Source organism: Crocuta crocuta, unplaced genomic scaffold, assembly GCF_008692635.1.
Source record: "Crocuta crocuta isolate KB4526 unplaced genomic scaffold, BGI_CrCroc_1.0 scaffold186, whole genome shotgun sequence".
In the NCBI taxonomy this organism is placed as follows: Eukaryota; Metazoa; Chordata; class Mammalia; order Carnivora; family Hyaenidae; genus Crocuta; species Crocuta crocuta.
In genome coordinates, this window is record NW_027551569.1 from 6,811,711 (window position 1) to 6,830,954 (window position 19,244).

The 19,244-nt window shown below is 36.8% G+C and overlaps 1 protein-coding gene and 1 pseudogene across 1 annotated transcript in view; one reads left to right on the forward strand and one right to left on the reverse strand.

The window, feature by feature from the left end:
- The window catches only part of YLPM1 (YLP motif containing 1), a 72,737-nt gene that overhangs the window by 16,239 nt on the left and 37,254 nt on the right, over positions 1-19,244 (reverse strand). The window contains exons 8-19 of the mRNA XM_077750646.1: positions 15,542-15,962; positions 15,337-15,429; positions 14,924-15,119; positions 14,118-14,236; positions 12,810-12,964; positions 9,170-9,232; positions 8,766-8,885; positions 8,129-8,305; positions 7,967-8,050; positions 7,596-7,679; positions 5,218-5,298; positions 2,025-2,076 (exon numbers count right to left, since the gene is read on the reverse strand). Coding sequence (XP_077606772.1) covers positions 2,025-2,076; positions 5,218-5,298; positions 7,596-7,679; positions 7,967-8,050; positions 8,129-8,305; positions 8,766-8,885; positions 9,170-9,232; positions 12,810-12,964; positions 14,118-14,236; positions 14,924-15,119; positions 15,337-15,429; positions 15,542-15,962 — 1,645 coding nt within the window. The remainder of the gene's footprint in view (positions 1-2,024; positions 2,077-5,217; positions 5,299-7,595; positions 7,680-7,966; positions 8,051-8,128; positions 8,306-8,765; positions 8,886-9,169; positions 9,233-12,809; positions 12,965-14,117; positions 14,237-14,923; positions 15,120-15,336; positions 15,430-15,541; positions 15,963-19,244) is intronic.
- On the forward strand, positions 16,793-17,644 carry LOC144220421 (homeobox protein NANOG-like; annotated as a pseudogene).

Sequence of the window (19,244 nt, forward strand, 5' to 3'; positions counted from 1 at the left end):
AAGCAAGCACTTTCAAGGATGCTGACACTCAATTTGTCTTCCTCCACAGGTAGATTAGCTCTCAAAATAACACTGTGGTGCAAGATGCCAGTTATTATATAAAACATCACTGTCACTCTTACTAAAATCAGCAGCAGCAGCAGCAGCAAACATGTTAGGATTTATTTTCTAGATTCATTACTACACCTTCAATGCCTTTAACTGAATAAATAAATAAATATCATTTAACAAATCGATTTCTGAAATCAATTGCCTAACACTCTTTAAGTTGGAGTGAATTTGTATAAAAAAAAATTTTCTGAGAAGCAAATGGTAGACAGGCCAGAATTTTTTTCCAGAAATCAGTACCAAGTTCAATATCCTTTTTTCTTGAGTAGTCATCACAGCTAAATTCCATTTTCCTTTCTCTTCAGAAATTAGAAAGAAAAACAGAAAATGGACTGGCTCAAGATTAAAAAGGCATTATCCTAGATCATGTATTCGTAATGCCTCTGAACATTATATGCTTGGCTAAAATATTTATCACTTTTAGAATCCTCTTGTCTTTATTATGATCTCTTTTTGCCCCAAAAGATAATTGCTATTTAGAGAACCAAAAGAAGGAAATGATCTTACAATCTTACAAGTTATTCTCAAAGTACAGAACGTCAAAGAGACTTACTCTAATATCAAAATAAGCAGACCTAACCATTATTCTTTAAAAAGTAATTTGTGATTGTTATTTTCCTACATATTTAATTGCACTTAAACATTTATAAATGCTTTGAAAGTTTAGAGGAAGAGATCATTGACTAAGATTTCCCAAGGAGGGAAGACTAGCATAAGAATATGTCAGCAGCCACATATAACTTTCACATATCATACACTAGAAAAAAATTCTAGACTGTAAAAAGAACCTCTCCCAATAATATAGTAACAATGAAGTTTATGGAACTACTTTTTACATAGGACCTAGAGAACCTCAATTGCTATCATGATCAGGTGAGCAAAATAAAAGGCAAAACTTATGCAATTGTGTCTGAATTGCACTCCTCTTATGTCAGAAACACAGTGTGTCCCAAACAGTGAAGCAGCTAAATCACTCAGATTTCTTCTAGGAACTTAAGATATTTAGAAAGTTACTTCAGTTTTGGAGTAACAGCATGATACCAGAAAGAGAAATGAAGAGACTGACAGTCATACTACATACATTAGTAAGGTCAATCTTCTAGAAAGTCCTCATCTCATTTTCTTACATTATTTATTAATACATCTTGATCAATGTGTTAAATGATTCTCTTTAAGTGAGGTGAAAAAAGAAAAAGAAAAAAAAAAAGTTTTGCCATTATGACCATGAAATATTGGAGGAAATCCATTGGATATGTATGATGTTCTGTTTGACGGGATAGTTCACATTAAACAACTCCAAGTTTTGATGTAGACAATCATTTTAACAGTTTACATTGTAATCTGGCACTAAAAACAACTTGAAGGAAACTTCAATCTTACAAAGCACGTTCCACAAAAACCTAAATTACATATCTACCTCCCCATAACCCAGAAACTCTAATTTATTATACAAGGAAAATAACTGCCTTTAGGTTAATGTTTAAACTTCAGTATTTATTATTCCTACTACTATTATTACCCAAGGTATTCATAATCAGGTTCAACTTTAGACTGCAGTCAAATGTTCTTTTAAAAAAGCAGAAATCTCATCAGCACCAACATTTCTGATTAATATAACAGAACAGATTTTAGAAGTGACAGCATTTTGTTGCTAAATTCATCATACTTCCGCTTACTCTAAAACCCTGAAGTGGTGTTGAAGGCAGTTCCTCTAAAATACTCTTCTTTCACTCTGTCACAAGATATAACTAGTTAAACAAGATGTGGCTAGCACAATAGACTGAGGATGTAAGGTAGGCCAAGAATCTTGGCTTCAAGCAGAAATTTGGGAGAAATTTTTTCTTCTGTCAGCAGAAAGATCTATGACCATTACCACCAGGTATCACATATAAAAACAGGAAAAAGGAAATACCCACCTAGCTTGGCCTCAGATGTGTCCATCTCCCATTTGCTTTTCGGAATGTAACCCTAAATCGCACACAGAGAGAAGCTCGAAGGGTTAGAAAGAGACACATACATGCATATCACTGTTGAACTGGAAAAGCATTAAAACTGGGAACGGATTCAGTTTCCACTCACTAGTTATATATGTATATATATATATATATATATATATATCCTTAGGGAAAACACAGTATCATTATCTCTGAAGAAACTGAATTACCAAATTCACCAAACTTCCCTGCCCAGATTTCAGAGTAGTCACTTCAGAATAGTATCATGAAGGCGCTTTGAGGCAGCTACAGTTCAGGACACACGGCTGTAGTCTCAACAACAGTTGAATAGTAAATATGGTGAGGACGTACGGTCGTTTCTGTGCTAGTATTAATATCATTCAGAGTAGCAGAAGACTTATAACAACTAGCTAGCTTATTTTCTAAATACAACTACAATTCTCAAGTGACAGTAGCCATGAGGTACAAAGAGTGTTCTTCAAGACAGCTACTTTATATTTCGGTGTAACTTTAAAGTACTCAAAAGAAAGAAGAAAACAATGGTATCACTGAACACAACTATGAAGTTCCAACTTCATTTAAAAATGACTCAACCCATTTGCCAGTTAGATCTTACAAAGGCTGGTGTCACTGAATCAGTGTGAGAGCATTTCTTCTGCATCAGTTGGAACCCAGATAATTATTTTCAATGTCTTTTAAAATGACATTTTCCTATTATACGAAAAACCAGAAATCTCCACAAGCAATTTACATCTTATTTAATAAAATAACTGGGTGCTTTATTTCAAACAAAGTCCCATAAGATTTTCAAATTTTCCAATGTCCCTATTTAATTATGTAGTAATCCTTTTTATTTATTCACTAGCACGTGTATGGTGATGATTCCTCTTTTCCTTCATTTGGACCCTGTTCTTGATTAGACCCTAACATACAGAACTTCAGTATTAGGACTTACTAAATAGAACAGATTCATCAAAGGTGTCAGAATCTTCTTTTGACAATTAATAGATCTTTCTACCATTGGGAATATTCAAGGTCATGGAACAGACTGACACAAAGGTAAGGTGGAAAGTATATCGAACGTTTCATGACAATAACTGCTGTGTAAGAGCACTGGAACATCAGAATCCTTCTAGGAAACCTACAGGTTTTGTACATCTCTAGTGTTTATGCCAAACTAAAAATTCACTTTCAACTTATTAGGTAGTACTTCAGGTTATATGTCATACCCTCTTTCCCAAATACATTTCTAGAACAAACCAAGACAAAGCTATGCTGAAGTGACGGTGCTAAAAGTACTGATGAAATCTGTACAAGTGATAGCTCAAAAATCATCTGAAAACTCTAAGCATCGCTAGAATAATAGATTTATAAACTCTGAATCATATCTACTAGGTTTGCTAAAGCACTGAGGAAGGAAAAATATGATACCAATGATCTCCAAAAAGGATTCTCTTAACCAAGAAAAGTTTAGATTTTACCCAGTTGCATTGATCAGCACAGAGTAGAGAATGCCAAGTTTATTGAGAATTCCTTGAAAATGGTCTGAATGACGTGAGACTTGCTCTTAACCCTTTGGTTAAAATCTCCAAGAATCTTTTACTGCTGGAATAGAACCCAATAGTAGAAGATCTGGATTCTGCATTTTTGAATGGGTTAAGAGAAGTTTTATAACATAAAGATAAACAAAATGAGTATATTAATTTCCTTCTGCTGGAACCACCCTGTTCTTCCTTAAAACTGTATCATCTTCTCACTGCTTGAAATGTTAGGCCGTTTGGAAATAAAAGGGACAGTCCAGCAGGGTAGAGTTTTAAGGGTTCTTTGCCATGTTTCTGGTGTAAAAATAGACTATTACAGCATGTTTTGCTTTTCAAAATAATTAGTACATTCAATGAAAAGTTCCAAGCTTTGACCTATACCTACACCAATCAGATGTTATGAACCACATCCTGAACTGAAATCTCCACAAAAGGAAGACGGAGCTTCAGAAAACTAACATTATAGAATTCTCACATGATCACTTTCTAGTACACACGCTGCAAGGAGCTAACAGGTCATTAGCCATATTCCAGAACAGCGTGGACCTTTAAATGAACTTCCTGACTAAATTTTAGATCATATATGTCAAAAAACAACCTAATTAAGAAAAATACTCTGTTTAAAGAAAAAAAAAACATACTGAGACTCAAATGCCATTATCTTTAAAGCTTATTTTTTAATCCGCATATGAAATCTTGGAATGTAGAGGTTGACACCATATCTATGTACACACAGTTTCTTCTCAGAGTCCTCTATATCACACATGGGTTTCATGGGACCACTTCTTAGATTCTGTTTTCTCTAGGGGAATCAGGGTTCTCGCTTTGTACATTTTCAGAAGAATATGAGAAGCAGCTTTAGCAAGGGCTGAAGTATTAAATAAATCAAATAATGTTTTGAATTTAAAAAGCAACACTATTTCAAGGCATTGCTAATCTCTGTGTCTCATTAGCAAACACCGAAAAGTAACATAACTCTACAGGTCGCGTATTTTTCAATGACAGGGTAAGGCAAACATCTCTACAGAGGTGTGATCATAAGCATTTACAGTAGGTACACGGGAACTTTGAACTCACACTACGAAGCCTCTAAATGCATTGCCTACACAGTCAAATCATTGTCCCCATCACTTAATAGGATAAAATGCAGAAGAACAAATCCAGCAGTCAGTGGCAACCCTCTGCCTCCTCATTCTAGAAGATCTTCTGCCTCAGTTGACAGAAACTCAGTTTTGAAATCTTGTAGCAAAGACGAGACAATTATGCATACGGTGGGTTGGCTGTACCACATATCTGCTGGAATGTGAGAATGCCCTTTCATATGTAATTGATATTCTTGAAAAGTATACTCCCCTACAGCCACCCACACATAGACAAGTGACTGGAAGGGTAAGTTTCTTAGCATTCTTAAAATTTTCATATAGCAGCACAGTAGAGGGTTCTTTTGGTCAGGGGAAAAATAAAAAGTATCCAAAAATCTCCTTAAAGATGATTATGAAACTCTGACCATTAAGGTGCATATCAACAGCATGAATCTGATCACAGATCTGATATTAAACCCTTAAGGATTTTAATAGAGACACTTTGTTCAAAGTGGTTGGTCTGTCTCCTACCAGTTCGCTTTCCTCTTCCTCTGCATCTTTCTTTTCTTCCTTCTGTTCTTCAATATTTGCATCAAAATCTTCCATCTCTACCTACACCATCCCAATAAAAAATAACGAGTTAACATTTAGGAAAATGTCGAGTTCCCCACTGAGATCTGAAACAAGCACAGTTGCACGGAGTAAGACAGCACAGACTCACTGTTACATCCAAAGGAAGTTTAAATCCTAAACTATGAAATAGAACTATAAAAGACAGAATGATATTCCTGCCTTTCATTTTCTTGGGCAATCCATTGTTATAATTCCCTATGAACTTGAGAATAATAATCTACTCTAAATTGATGATTACCTCTTTTCAATGCCTATGGGTTACTAGGATTCCTTTTTAAACTTTTATCAGGTATTTTTCCAATCAAGTAAAACCGGTGTATGATTCAAATTTCAAAATCTAAGAGAGGACATAGTGAAAAGTATGATGACATTAGCTTGGCCCAGAATGGAAGCAATGCTAACAGAGAGGAGATGGATTAGAAAAGTGTTTATAAGGTAAACTTGACAGAACTTGGAGCCTGGCTACATGGAGCCTATCTCCCTCCAAGAGATAAGGGAGGGATAAAGTTGAAAGCTGGTATAACAGAATAAAGAGCAAAAGGTAACATAGGTACTAAGAGTCAAGGTTTCAGCAACCAAGTGATTGGTGGGTCTAATTACTAAGTGAATACCAGAAGAGGAACAGGTTTGTATAATTTACTTACTGGATAGGCTGCATTTGAGATGCACTAAAGTAATATATGTTTTTTGGTAGAGAATTTGGAAAATAATGGCACAATTATAAAAATCACCCAAAACCCTTCTACTAAGATTTAATTATTGTTAAGATACTGCTAAAACTCATTCCAGTCTTGACAATTTATTATCAAGGGCACATATGTGGTAATCCGAGCTACCAGAAAGATTATCTGTATCAAATGTGCAGAATGCTAAGAGCCTCAGACAGAGCACTAAGGAACACCAACATTTAAGGGCTGAGTAGCAAGAAAAGCCAGCAAAGAAGACTGAAAGGGATGGACAGAGAGGCAGAAGGAAAACTGGGAGAAGGTGGACTCACAGTAGCCAAAAGAAAAATGTTGTAAAGAAGGTGGACATGGATCAACTAAGTCATATACGGCTGTAAAATTAAGAAACAGAAGTGAGAATTATCTATTGTCATGGAAATGTTTGGTAAGAAAGTCTCTGGAGAATGAATAACTGGGGCAGAGACCAGAGGAAATGGGTTGAGGAATGACTTTGGGAGACAAAACACATAAAAATACAATNGAGAAAGTCTCTGGAGAATGAATAACTGGGGCAGAGGAAATGGGTTGAGGAATGACTTTGGGAGACAAAACACATAAAAATACAATACATTAAATATAGAAAACTCTCACCCACAGGTTGTCAAACCAAAGAGAAGTACACAACTGATTAAAAAGAAAAACTCTCTCTTCTTCCATGATAAAGATTTACTTCCAGTGAGTTAATAACTGACTTAGGCAAAAATTATCAGAGTGAAAAATCTGTTGAGGAACAGGATATTAACAAAGTATCTCCCTACAGATTATTACAAAGAGACAAAGGCAGAAAAATTTGATGGATACCACCTCAACCAAATGATCAACATTTCCATCACCAGGAATGAAATAAAATGACATCATATGGCTTTTAATATGATGCACTGAGGATCCCGCATCATTTTATGTAGCATTCCTGGTAATGTTGAACTTAAAACTAATCATGTTGAAACACCCAGACAAAACCCAATTGAGGAGCATTCTACAAAACAACTGGCCTATACATAGCTACAAAAATTCTTTGTTTTTTCCTGACAATGACATGGCTGAGAAAGTATTTTTTATGTTAAAGGACCAGGTCCTAGATTTTTAAAAATTACTCTAAAGCACATTATGGGAACATCTGGTGAAATGTGAACACGGGACTATATTTGAGATAATTCAGGAATTTGTATTACTTAATATAGTACTTTATCAGTATTAAATTTCCTGAATTTGATAATTGAGACTTCCAGTTCTGTTAAGAGAATGCCCTTGTTCTCGGAAGATACCTACTCAAATAATGTATTTAGGGGTGAGAGGTTAAAGGTTATGAGGTTTACAATTTAATTATTAAATAGTTCTACAATAACAGTGGTACTAGTAGTAGTAAGAAGACATATCTATCTGTATAGAGAAAAATGTGGCAAAATATTAACAATCAGTAAATCTCAATGAATGTTGTATAGGTGTTCTTATACTACTCATGTGACTTTTCTGTAGTTTAAAATATTTTCAAAATCAAGCAGGTGCAAAAGAGGTCCCTTTTGCACTGCTTTCGAGGCAAAGGACACTCACCTCTTCGATAGCAGCATCTTGTAGCAGAGAACGAATGTCCAGACGCATCATATGACGAGGTGCAGTTTCCCAGTGGTCAGCCATCTATTGAGAGATTCAGGAGGTCAAGTTATCCTGGGAAACTACTCAAAGAAAGACCAAGTGAGCATCTAAGACAAATTTAACTAATACTGTGAAGTCTAACAGGCTAGTTCCAGGAAGCAGTAGGCCACACCTCTTTCACTTAGATACAAAGGATAAGAAACATTTACTAAAGAAGGTAGAAAAGATTTTCTGAAAGAAAAGGGGATAAACAATTATTTCCAGACAACTGTGATCACACAAACAAAGGAAGTTTAGAATACAACACCTCCTATGCTTCCAAAAATCACCTTATTTATTTCTTTCAGCTTTCTTCCGTGAATATTTCTTTTGCCACAAGTCTGGTTATCTGCACTCATTTCAGCCAAATATACCTAAGAAAGAATGAATAGTGACTAAGCAAACAAATTAGCATGTACATGATAACACAAAGTGCTCTAAAGTTCTTTTACCTCAAATCCCTTGGTTTTTGCTGCACTCCAAAACTGGTCAAAATGTCTAACTCTGTCGTTGATGGCATCCAGGATGATAAAGGGGAAAAAGCCATCATCCAGAGTCTTTTTGAAAGTTTTGAACATGCTGGTGCGGTAGGTCTCCTCCATCTCAGCTTCATATTCATATTCCATTACCTAAGACACCCCAGAAGATATATGGAGTTAGCAAAGACAAAGAACCTTCCTAAACCTCTTCCCTGGTTAGCACCAAGATAGAGATAACTTTGTGGTCTTTCCTTTCACCTATGTATTAAAATTTGTGTTCAAAAAAGAGAAGTCTTTCTTTGTCTTCAAAAAAGCCACATTACTGGGACACCTGCATGGCTCAGTCACTGGAGCATCTGACTTCAGCTCAGGTCATGATTTTGTGGTTCATGAGTTCGAGCCCCATGTCGGGCTCTGTGCTGACAGCTCGGAGCCTGGAGCCTGCTTCGGATTCTGTGTCTCCCTCTCTCTCTCTGACCCCCCCCCCCATCCCCCTCTCCCACCACAAAGAAATAAACATTAAAAAACAAAGCCACATTACTCTCTGAACATGTTTTCCTTTCAATACTGTTAAAGAATAGATACGTAATCTGAGAGGAATATGCCATACCTTCTTCTTCACTTTCTTTCCAGAATCTGGGTCTTTTTCTTCTTTTTCCACTTCAGTGATGAAGTAATCATCCAAGCTTAGGACTCTGGGTGCAGGTCCTCCAAATTCTACCTCTTTATCCTAAGAATCATACAGTCACGAGAGTTAAAGAGAATTTATAGAATATATTAATGAATGTTCACACCGAAGTTCTTTCTCATGGCTAAATAATATGCAATCTGGTGGTTTCAAATCAAGTGAAGGCAAAAATACTTGTCGAAGCAGATCAAAACTTTTATGGGATAGCATCTCCCATATGGGCCAACAAAAATGGATCAACTGGGAAATACCTGAATTGATATCATGTCGATGGCATGAAGGAAAATGGCTAAAGGCAACCAATTCTTTGGCTTTCCCATACTCACTCGAATAAGCTTTGCAACATGTGTCTTTCCACTGCCGGGCAGTCCTCTCATTATAACAACAATCTGAAACACAATGAAAAACCAAAACAATCACTCAGAGATTTTTTTACAATGAGATCTTATAGTTAAGTGACCTATCATTCTCCAGGATACACCATGTGACAGTCCACGAAGCAAACCTTAACAAATCTGAAAGGAAAGAAATAATACAAAGTATGTCTCTGACCACATGGAATTGAATTAGAAATGAATAGTAAGAAAAAATTTGAGAAACTCAGAACTATGTAGAAATTAAACACCATACTCCTAAATAACCAACAGGTCAAAGAAGAAATTTAAAAATCAGAGAATTCTTTGAGATAAATAAAAATGCCAAAACTTATGGGATGCAGCTAAAGCAGTGCATATAAGGAAGTTGATAGCTATAAATGCCTATATTAATAAGAAGAAAGATCTTAAATCAAGAACCTAACCTTCCACCTTCAGATACTAGAAAAATAATAAATTAAACTACAATAGGCAGAAAGAAGGAAATAATAGAGCAGAAGTCAATAAAATACAGAACTGAAAAACAAAAAAGAAGAATCAATGGAACCAAAAGCTAGTTCTTTGAAAAGATTATCATAATTAATAAACCTTTAGCTAGACAGCCTAAAAAAAAAAGAAAGAAAAGAATCAGAAATGAAGGAGTGACATCATTACCAACTTTATAGAAATAAAAAATGGTTATAAAGGAATACTATGAACAGTTGTATACCAACAAATTAGATACCTTAGGTGAAACAGGCAAATCCCTAGAAAGACAACTGGAATTGCCCCCAGAAAAAACAGACAATCTGAATAGACCTGTGACAAGTGAAGAGACTGATTTAGTAATCAAAAAACTACCTACAAAGAAAAGCTCAGAGGCCCAGATGCCTACATCACTGAATTCCAACAAACATTTAAAGAACTCTTTATAAACTCTTCCAAAAAATAGAACAGGAAGGAACTCCCTACTCATTTTGTGAGGCCAGCATTTCAAATCAAGCAGATACCCTGATGCCAAAAGCAGACAAAACATCACTAGAAAACTATAGATATCTCTTATGAATATGGATGCAAAAATCCCTAACAAAATACTGGCAAAGAGAATCCAGCAACATATAAAAAGAATTATACACCATGACTAAATGGGATTTATCCCAGGGATGTATTAACATCCAAAAGCCAATTACTGTGATCAATATATCATTATCAATAGAATAAAAAAAAGCAAAAATTACATAAAAAAGAATAAAATCACACACATTAAAAAGGAAAAAATCACAAAAATCTCAACTAATGCAGGGAAAGCACTCAACAAAATTCAACATTATTTCATGATGAAAAAAACATTCAACAAACTAGGAAGGGAAGGGAATCTCTTCAATCTGATAAAGGGGTCTACTGAAAACCCATAGCTAACATCATACTTAATGGTGAAATACTGAAAGTTTTCTAAGATCCAGAATAAACAAAGATGTCCACTCTCACCACATTCATTCAACACTGTACTGGAGGTTCTAGCCCGACAATGAGGCAATTGAAAAAAAAAGCATTCAGATTATAAAAGAAGTTAAACCTTCTCTATCTGCAGATGACCTAACCTTGTATATAAAAAAATCCTAGGGAATCCACTAAGAATTAATTAGAATAAAAGAGTTTAGCAACATTGCATGATATAAGATCAATATACAAAAGTCAGGGGTGCCTGGGTGGCTGTATCGGTTAAGTGTCTGACTTTGGATCAGGTCATGATCTCACAATTCGTGAGTTCGAGCCCCCCATCGGGCTCTGTGTTTACAGCTCAGAGCCTGGAGTCTGCTTCAGATTCTGTTTCTCCCTCTCTCTCTGCCCCTGCCTCACTCACACTCTCTCTGCCTCTCAGGAATAAATAAACATAAAAAAATTTTTTTTTACAGTACAAAAGTCAGTTTTAGCTCTATAGAATTGAGTAACTCAAAAATGGAATTAAGCTAACTATGTCAATAACAATAAAATGTGAATGGATTAAACAATGCAATTAAAGGCAGAAATTGTCAGACTGCCTTAAGAAACATAATTCAATTATATGCTGTGGTTANAGGCGCCCCTATGCTGTGGTTTCTAAAGGAGACATACTTTATTTTGTATTTTCAAATTTTTATTTAAGTTCTAGTTAGTTAACATATAGTGTAAGACTGGTTTTTGGAGCAGAATTCAGTGATTCATCATAACCAGTGCTGTTCATAACCAGTCCCCTCCTTAATACCCATCACCCATTTAGCCCATCCCCCCCCACCTCCCTAAAGGAGACACACTTTAGATTCAAAGACAAATAGACTGAAAGTGAAAGGATGCAAAAAGAGAAATCATACAAACAAGTAACCACAGGAAAGCTGGAGTAGTTATACTAATAGCTAGATGAAATAGACTTTACAACAGTGATTTACGTAGTCACATGTAGTCAAAATATCTGATGGAAATCACTAGTACCAGTTTACTGAGACAGAATCTAATTATTCTGCAATATAAATTTAAGAACGTATACATCTGACACCTGTCAGAATGGTTAAAATCAACAACACAAGAATCAACAGGTGTTGGCAAGAATGTGGAGCAAAAGGAACATTTGTACACTGTTGGTGCAAATGCAAACTGGTGTAGCCACTGTGGAAAATCGTATGGAGGTTCCTCAGAAAGTTAAAAACAGAACTACCCTACGATCTAGCAATCATACTACTGGTATTTACCCAAAAATTACAAAAATATGAATTCAAAGGGATACATGGACTCCTATGTTTATAGCAGTATTATTTACAATAGCCAAGATATGGAAGCAGCCCAAGTATCCATCAACAGATGAATGCATAAATAAGATGTGGTATATATATAAATATATATAATATTTTAGTATATTTATTTATATATACATATTTATACTTATTTTTATATATGCAAATAAGANACAAATAAGATATGGTATATATATATAATGGAGTATTATTTAACTATAAAAAAAGAATGAAATCTGCCATTTACAATGACATGATTGGAGCAAGAGAGTATAATGCTAAGTGAAATAAGTCAGAGAAAGACAAACACCTTATGATTTCATTCATATGTGGAATTTAAGNTGATGAGCACTGGGTGATGCATGGAATTGCTGAATGTTGAATCACGATCTTGTACACCTGAAACTAATGTAACACTGTTAAACTAACTGGAATCAAAATTAAAACAAAAACAAAACAAAAAAAAGAACATATATATTTGGAGGTCACAAGGAAAATAAGCCCAAATAAATCAAGTCTCCTAATTCTCCCTCTTTTTGTTCCACACACCGTAAAACCAAATCCACTTCCCCTCCCCTCTTCAAAATGCAATTAATGAAGTTCTTATGAATTGTTTTCTAAAATTTTCAACATCTGTTTTTGCCAAGCAATTAAGTTCTAATTTCTTAAATTCTATAGGGTAGGCAGTTTATGAATTTATATGATGATTTGGAGATGATAAGATGCCTTGAATCTGATATTATTACCATGTCACAGTAAAGTAGAAAAATTCTGTTCAGGGTATTAAAAAGATCTCCCGATAGCTTTTGATTTGCAAGAAAGCTAGATGACTACATAGGACTTACTCTCTCAGGTCTGCTCTCTCGACCAGGTGGTTTCAAAATATCATCCACATTCTTAGATTCGGGTTTCTTCTCAACCCGTGGAGCTGGAGGTGGCTGGTGGCTTAGTGAAGGAGCTGGCAGTGGCATTCGCTCCTCTGGGTAAGTTCTTCGTTCTCCTAGGGTTCCAGCAATTGAACAAAATTACTGTTTATATAGTAATTATTTAAAATTTTAACTCTCTTCACTCACCCTAAGGTAATATACTTCATGATGATATGGGGGCCACTCTAGAGAAAGTTTAAAGTAATATAAATCTACATTTCTTGAAATCAAGAAAATGAAAAGATTTAAGTATATGATTTTGGGCAAATGGAATGTTCTGAAAAATACTGATTTCATTTTTGCTTGTATTAAATTTAGGGAAAAAGTTAAGCAACAGGGCGTATAAAAATAATACACACTTTGCTGGGTAGTCCCAAGTATGACTTATAGTTAGTCTTTAACTTCTGGCTTTGCAGTTTTTTGTTTTTTGTTTTTTTTTTTAATTTTTTTGTTTTTTTTTTTTTTAATTTCTAGGAGAGAGAGAGAGAGACAGCGTGAGCAGGGGAGGGTCAGAGAGAGAGGGAGTCACAGACTGAAACAGGCTCCAGGCTCTGACCTGGCAGTCAGCACAGAGCCCGACGCGGGGCTCGAACCCATGAACTGTGAGATCATGACCTAAGCGAAAGTCGGATGCTTAACCGACTAAGCTTACACCCAGGCGCCCCCTGGCTTTGCAGTTTTAAGAACAAGAGTTACCAGCTTAGGAAAGCTTGTTCTTATAAATAGGTATGCATTTCTAGTTTAAGTGTACAGCAGTGAAAAACTAAAAGCAACCTTAATGTCCAATAAGAGTTTCTATTTTATCCACTCAATGGAATATCATAGAACCATTATTATAATAGGTTTACACATAGAAAGATGTATGTGTTACATATCACTGAGAATAAACATGATAAAGAAATTATATTTACACTCTGATTCCAACTTCATTAATATGTACGTGAAAAGAGAATGAGAAGAAACATACAAAATTATAGTTGTGGTATGCAAGGTGGTGGGATTATAACTGATTTTGTTTCTATTTTCCAAAATTTCTTTTATAATAATACCAAAGAATAATTTATTTTCTTTCATTAATTACATTGCTATTTTTGATGAAAATGCGCCCATCTCTGAAAAATCTATGCGTTCATTTTATTCTGAAAGTTTAAATCCATAGCTACAATGGGAAACATCTCCAGGGTTTGCATTCTCAACATCCTCATAGTTAATAAGGCACTGTTCTACCTCCAAACATGGATGGTCCTTCATAGGCTGGTCGGTCAGACTTCCGGTCATAGGATGGCCTATCAAATCCCCCTCTTCTGGATGAGGAATGGTCTTTTTTGTCTCGATATGACTGATTCCTAGAGTTGTTAAAGGAAGTACTTTAGCAAGTAAAAAACAATTGGAGGTCTCTGTATTACAATGCAATACCACTATCTGCCCAATTTTCTCCATGGGTAGTTACTACATGTAGTCAATATTTTTATTTTTATTTTACTTTTACTTTTGTTTTATTTTTTTGAGGGGGGAGGGGCAGAGAGAGAGAGGGAGAGAGAGAATCTTAAGCAAGCTTTATGCCCAGTGCGGGGGTGGGGGTGGGGGGGAGCAACATGCAGTGTGATCTCACTACTGTGAGATCATGACCTGGGCTAAAATCAAGACGCTTATCCAACTGAGCCACCCAGGTGCCCCACTTTTCCATTTAGATCTGCCTTGCACACATACATATAAAGGGCTCATGAACTGCAAAAACACACTGTTTGCCTACTAACGAAGTAATGACTGCACCTTTACTGACAATACTATTTCCTTTCCTTACAGGCTATCTCCATCTCCCATTTAATTCTCTGGAATTGAAGCTCACAAAACTCAAGCATCTAGTTTCCTGCAGTTTGGTCTGGAACTGCTTTGCCCTCTCCAAATTACACAAACATGTATGAGAAGTATACATCATTTACTGAATTTCCCTTAGATACAATGACTTTTGCTGAACTTAAGTCTATGGTAATTTGTACACCCGGCAAAAGGGTATTTTTCATAACACATACCTATCATCTCGAGGTCGGCGTTCTCTATCAAATCGGTCCCGGTCATAGTCGATAACACCACGATCCCGCTCTCGGTCTCTGTGTGTCTCCCGATCCCTTTTGAAATCTCGATGATCTGCCATGACATTACTTTGACGATCAAAATAAGGCTCACGGTCTCTATCTCTATCATAACGATCACGCTGACCTGCATGTTCTACAAAGATAATTAGTACAAAGTGAGAGCTATATCCCTTTTCTGAAATAAAGTAGAAAAGTGCAAATCTAACTTAAGAACTAGTATAAATTACTGTCCTAAATTCAACTATGAATCTTTCAGCTATATTAAAGGGAGGCCCAGACAACCTTATCAAAATCACATGATAATTAGGTCCTAAAAGGTTTAAAATTACTGATCTCTCTGGGACTCCTACCTGTCTCAAAAGTTGGTCTTTCAGGTAGTGGATCTGGGCGCAAAGTTATTCTTTCTCCATAGGGTATCTGTTCAACTTTATTAGTGGACATATCTGGTGAACCAAATCAGGGATAAAACACTGTAAGAATGAAGCTTAAAGAAGACAAAGCTGAAGCTAACAATTTCCTGAGAATTCCAAATACAAAGCTGTCATCATTACTCACCTCGGCCATGGCCATAATCAACAGTCTGCTGCACTGGTGGTGGTTTGGACATCGGTGGCATACCCATAGGCATTGGGCCAGGAGGGGGAATGGAAGGGTGAACATGTGGGGGTGGTAACACAGGAGCAGCTGGGATTGTTCCAGGTTCTGGTTTAAATTCTGAATTCAGTCCTTGTTCATCATTTGTATCCCAGAGGCCATAGAAAGAATCTTCATCCCAGCGTTCCTGTTCCACCGCTGACGACTGTGGCTTTATTACGGGAGGAGGAGGGGGAGGAGGAGGCGGCGGCGGCGGTGGCGGCGGTATCGGGATAGGCGGCCTGGTCACAGGAACAGACGATCTTGCTGGAGGAGCAGAGGGTCTTACAATTGTTCCTGGTGGTTTGCCCATAGGAGGGGGTGGTCTATAGGACCCTGGAGGCTGGAGACCAGAGTAAACGGTTTAGTGGATGTGCGTACCATCATGTTTTCACACATCGGTAGAAATTAAAATCTGATTTTCGGTCCATAAAAGAAAAAGGTGTTTTATTTTTAAAAACTTTTTGTGTTCAAAAATACACCACTGGAGGGTTGCCTGGGTAGTGCAGTCAGTCAAGTGTCTGACTTTGGCCCAGGTCATGATCCTGCAGTTTGTGAGTTCCACATTGGGTTCTGCACGGACTGTGCCGAGCCTGCTTGGGCAGGCTCTCTCTGCCCCTTTCCCACTAGCACAGCTTCTATCTCTCTCAAAATAAATAAATTAAAAAAAATACAAGACAATACAATAAGATACACCATTGGATAGAAATATGCAAATCCTATGTTTAAAATATGATAAATTATAATTTAATAATAAGACAAATAATAGAAAAAAATCAGCAAAAAATCTGGACGTTTCTCCAAAGAAGATACATGAATGGCCCATAAGCACTTGAAAAGATCCTGAACATCATTAGTCATTAGGGAAATAAGTGATGGTCACACAGCTCAGTAAATTTGCTAAAAATCTCTTAAAATTGGCAAGTTATATGGTATGTAAATTATATTTCAATTAGGTTATTCAGAAAAGAGAAAAAAAGTGTCCTTGACCTTTTGCTAGATTGGGCTGGCTGGCTCCTGCTACTGCAGTGGTGACCTACTTCATCCCACCTTCTGATATGTTTACCTCTGGAGATCTTCATATTTCTCTAAACTCTTCCCCCAAGATACATAAACCTGGGCCTTTCTTGTAATCTCTCTCTGTTTTTTTCCCCCTACTCTCAGTTCAGCAACATGAGTGTGGATCCAGCTCAGGACCAATGCCTGCCTTGCCCTGAAGAACCCAATTCTAGGGACTCTTCTCCAGTGCCTGAGATTGATGGGCCTGAAGAAAAGTATGCTTCCTTGCATGTCATCTGTTGAGACACCCTACCTGGAGACCCTCTCTCCTCTTCTTGGTCTGCTTATTCAGAAAAGCCCCGATTATTCCACCAGTCCCAGAGTAAAACCACTACCCACTTTTGAAGAGGAGAGCACAGCGGAGAAGGAAGATACGGCCCAGGGTAAGAAACAGAAGATCAGAACTGTGTTCTTTCGGGCCCAGCTATATGTACTCAATGACAGATTTCAGAGACAGAAATACCTCAGTCTCCAGCAGATACAAGAACTTTCCAACATTCTGAATCTTAGCTACAAGCAGGTTAAGACCTAGTCCCAGAACCAGAGAATGAAACGTAAGAGGTGGCAGAAAAACCACTGACCAAAGAACAGCAACAGTATGACTCGTAACAGCTCAGCAACTACAGAATATCCAGGCTTCTATTCCTATCATCGGGGATACCTGATGAACACTTCTGGAAGACTTCCAAGATGGAACCAGACCTGGAACAGCCAGTCTTGGAGCAACCATTCCTGAAAGAGTCAGATCTGGTGCCCCCAAGCCTGGAACTCCATAACCGTGGAGGGGAGTCCCTGCAATCCCAGACCCAGTTCCAGCAAAATTCTGTCAGTGGCCTGGAGTCTATCTTAGAAACTGCGAGGGAAAGCCACAGTGTAATACAGCAAACTGCTAAGCTTTTTAGTACCCAGCAAATAATGGGCTTATTCCCAAAGTACTCTGTGAACACACAGCCTGAAGATGTGTGACATGATGAGTATAGTATTCGATCTCAATTTGGGCAGGGGCTGTATTATTTCTCTTAGGATTTGTCTTTTAGGGTCCTGGGTCTCTGCCTTGATATTGTTTCTTATTATGCTTATTGTTTCAGTTGAGGAGATTTGATTGGAGTCTAATCGAAGAGTTTTCAGTAGCATTGGCTGCTATGGACAATATGATAAAAGATGTTTCTGGCTATAGATAACTAGATAGAATACTAATTTGGATATCTTTAGGTTCTAGAATCTAACTTCAAGAATAGGAAGTAAAAATACAAAGATATGTGATGAAGGATTACTTGTATTTTCTGAGTTTGTGAGGTCTTACTTATCAATAACCTCAACTATTATGGTGAAGGGTCAGCTATAATGTGCCTCATTGGTTTCCTCTGCCCTCTGTGCTGTTTTACTACAACTCCTAATTTTCTTCATTATTCCAGTATTTGTAGAAAGATGTTTTGTATTTTAATGTATCATGGTAATAGTATCAGTTTGGCTAATTGGTTTATAGGTTTAAGTACAAATAAATAAACAAAATACCCCCTTAAAAAAAATTGTCCTCAACACTATCACCCCCCCAGCATGTACCACCCTTTCTTTTTTCTCCTTCCTGAAAAAGTAGGGTACTAACCACTTGAGATATAAATGTCCCAGGCCCATCTCACATCTACTGAATTTCTGTAGGGGAAAACCCTGGCATTAATTAAAAACAAAAATCTCCATGAAAAATTCTGTTGTCTGGTTGACAAGAGTAGTTTGTGGCAACTCTAGTACCAACACACAACATCAGCACCAGACACACAGCATCAGCTATCCAGACCTGTTCCAAATATCTTAACAACTCTTGGGATTATGTCTATTAATAAAACACAAAGTGTTTTCTTCACTACACAGTGAAAGCAATAGACAGATTTGTTAAAAAAATAAAATAAAATAAAAAACACCCCCCTACGGTATTTATATGAGAAAGGATTATTATCTATAGTATATTTAAGAACGGGGTGCCTGGGTGGTCAGTCAGTTGGCCATCTGATTCTTGATATCGGTTCAGGTCATTATCTCACAGTCCTGGGATTGAGCCCTGCGTCCAGCTCCCCGCTGATAGTGCAGAGCCTGCTTGGGGTCCTTTCTCTCCTTTTTCTCTGCCCCTCCCCCATTCGTGCAAGTGCTCTCTCCTTCTCTCTCAAAATAAATAAACTTAAAAAAAAGAATAATATAAATCGGTAAGAAAAACCTTAAGAGTCAAACAGACAAATGAGTAAAGGACAAAAATAGAATTTTTACAAGAAGAAATATAATTAATATGGAAAAATACTCATGTTCACTACCAAAAATGCATATTAAAACATTTTATTAAAGCTACTAAATCTAACAAAAATATTAAGTAGCTGGTGCTTGCAAGGCTCTTGTACACATTTTATGCAACTATTAAAATCTTTTAAATGTTTGTTTTTGAGAGAGAGAGAGAGACAGTGTGAATAGGAGAGGGGCAGAGAGAGAGGGACACACAGAATCTGAAGCAGGGTACAGGCTCTGAGCTGTCAGCACAGAGTCCAATGCAGGCTCAAACTCACAGACTGCAAAATCATGA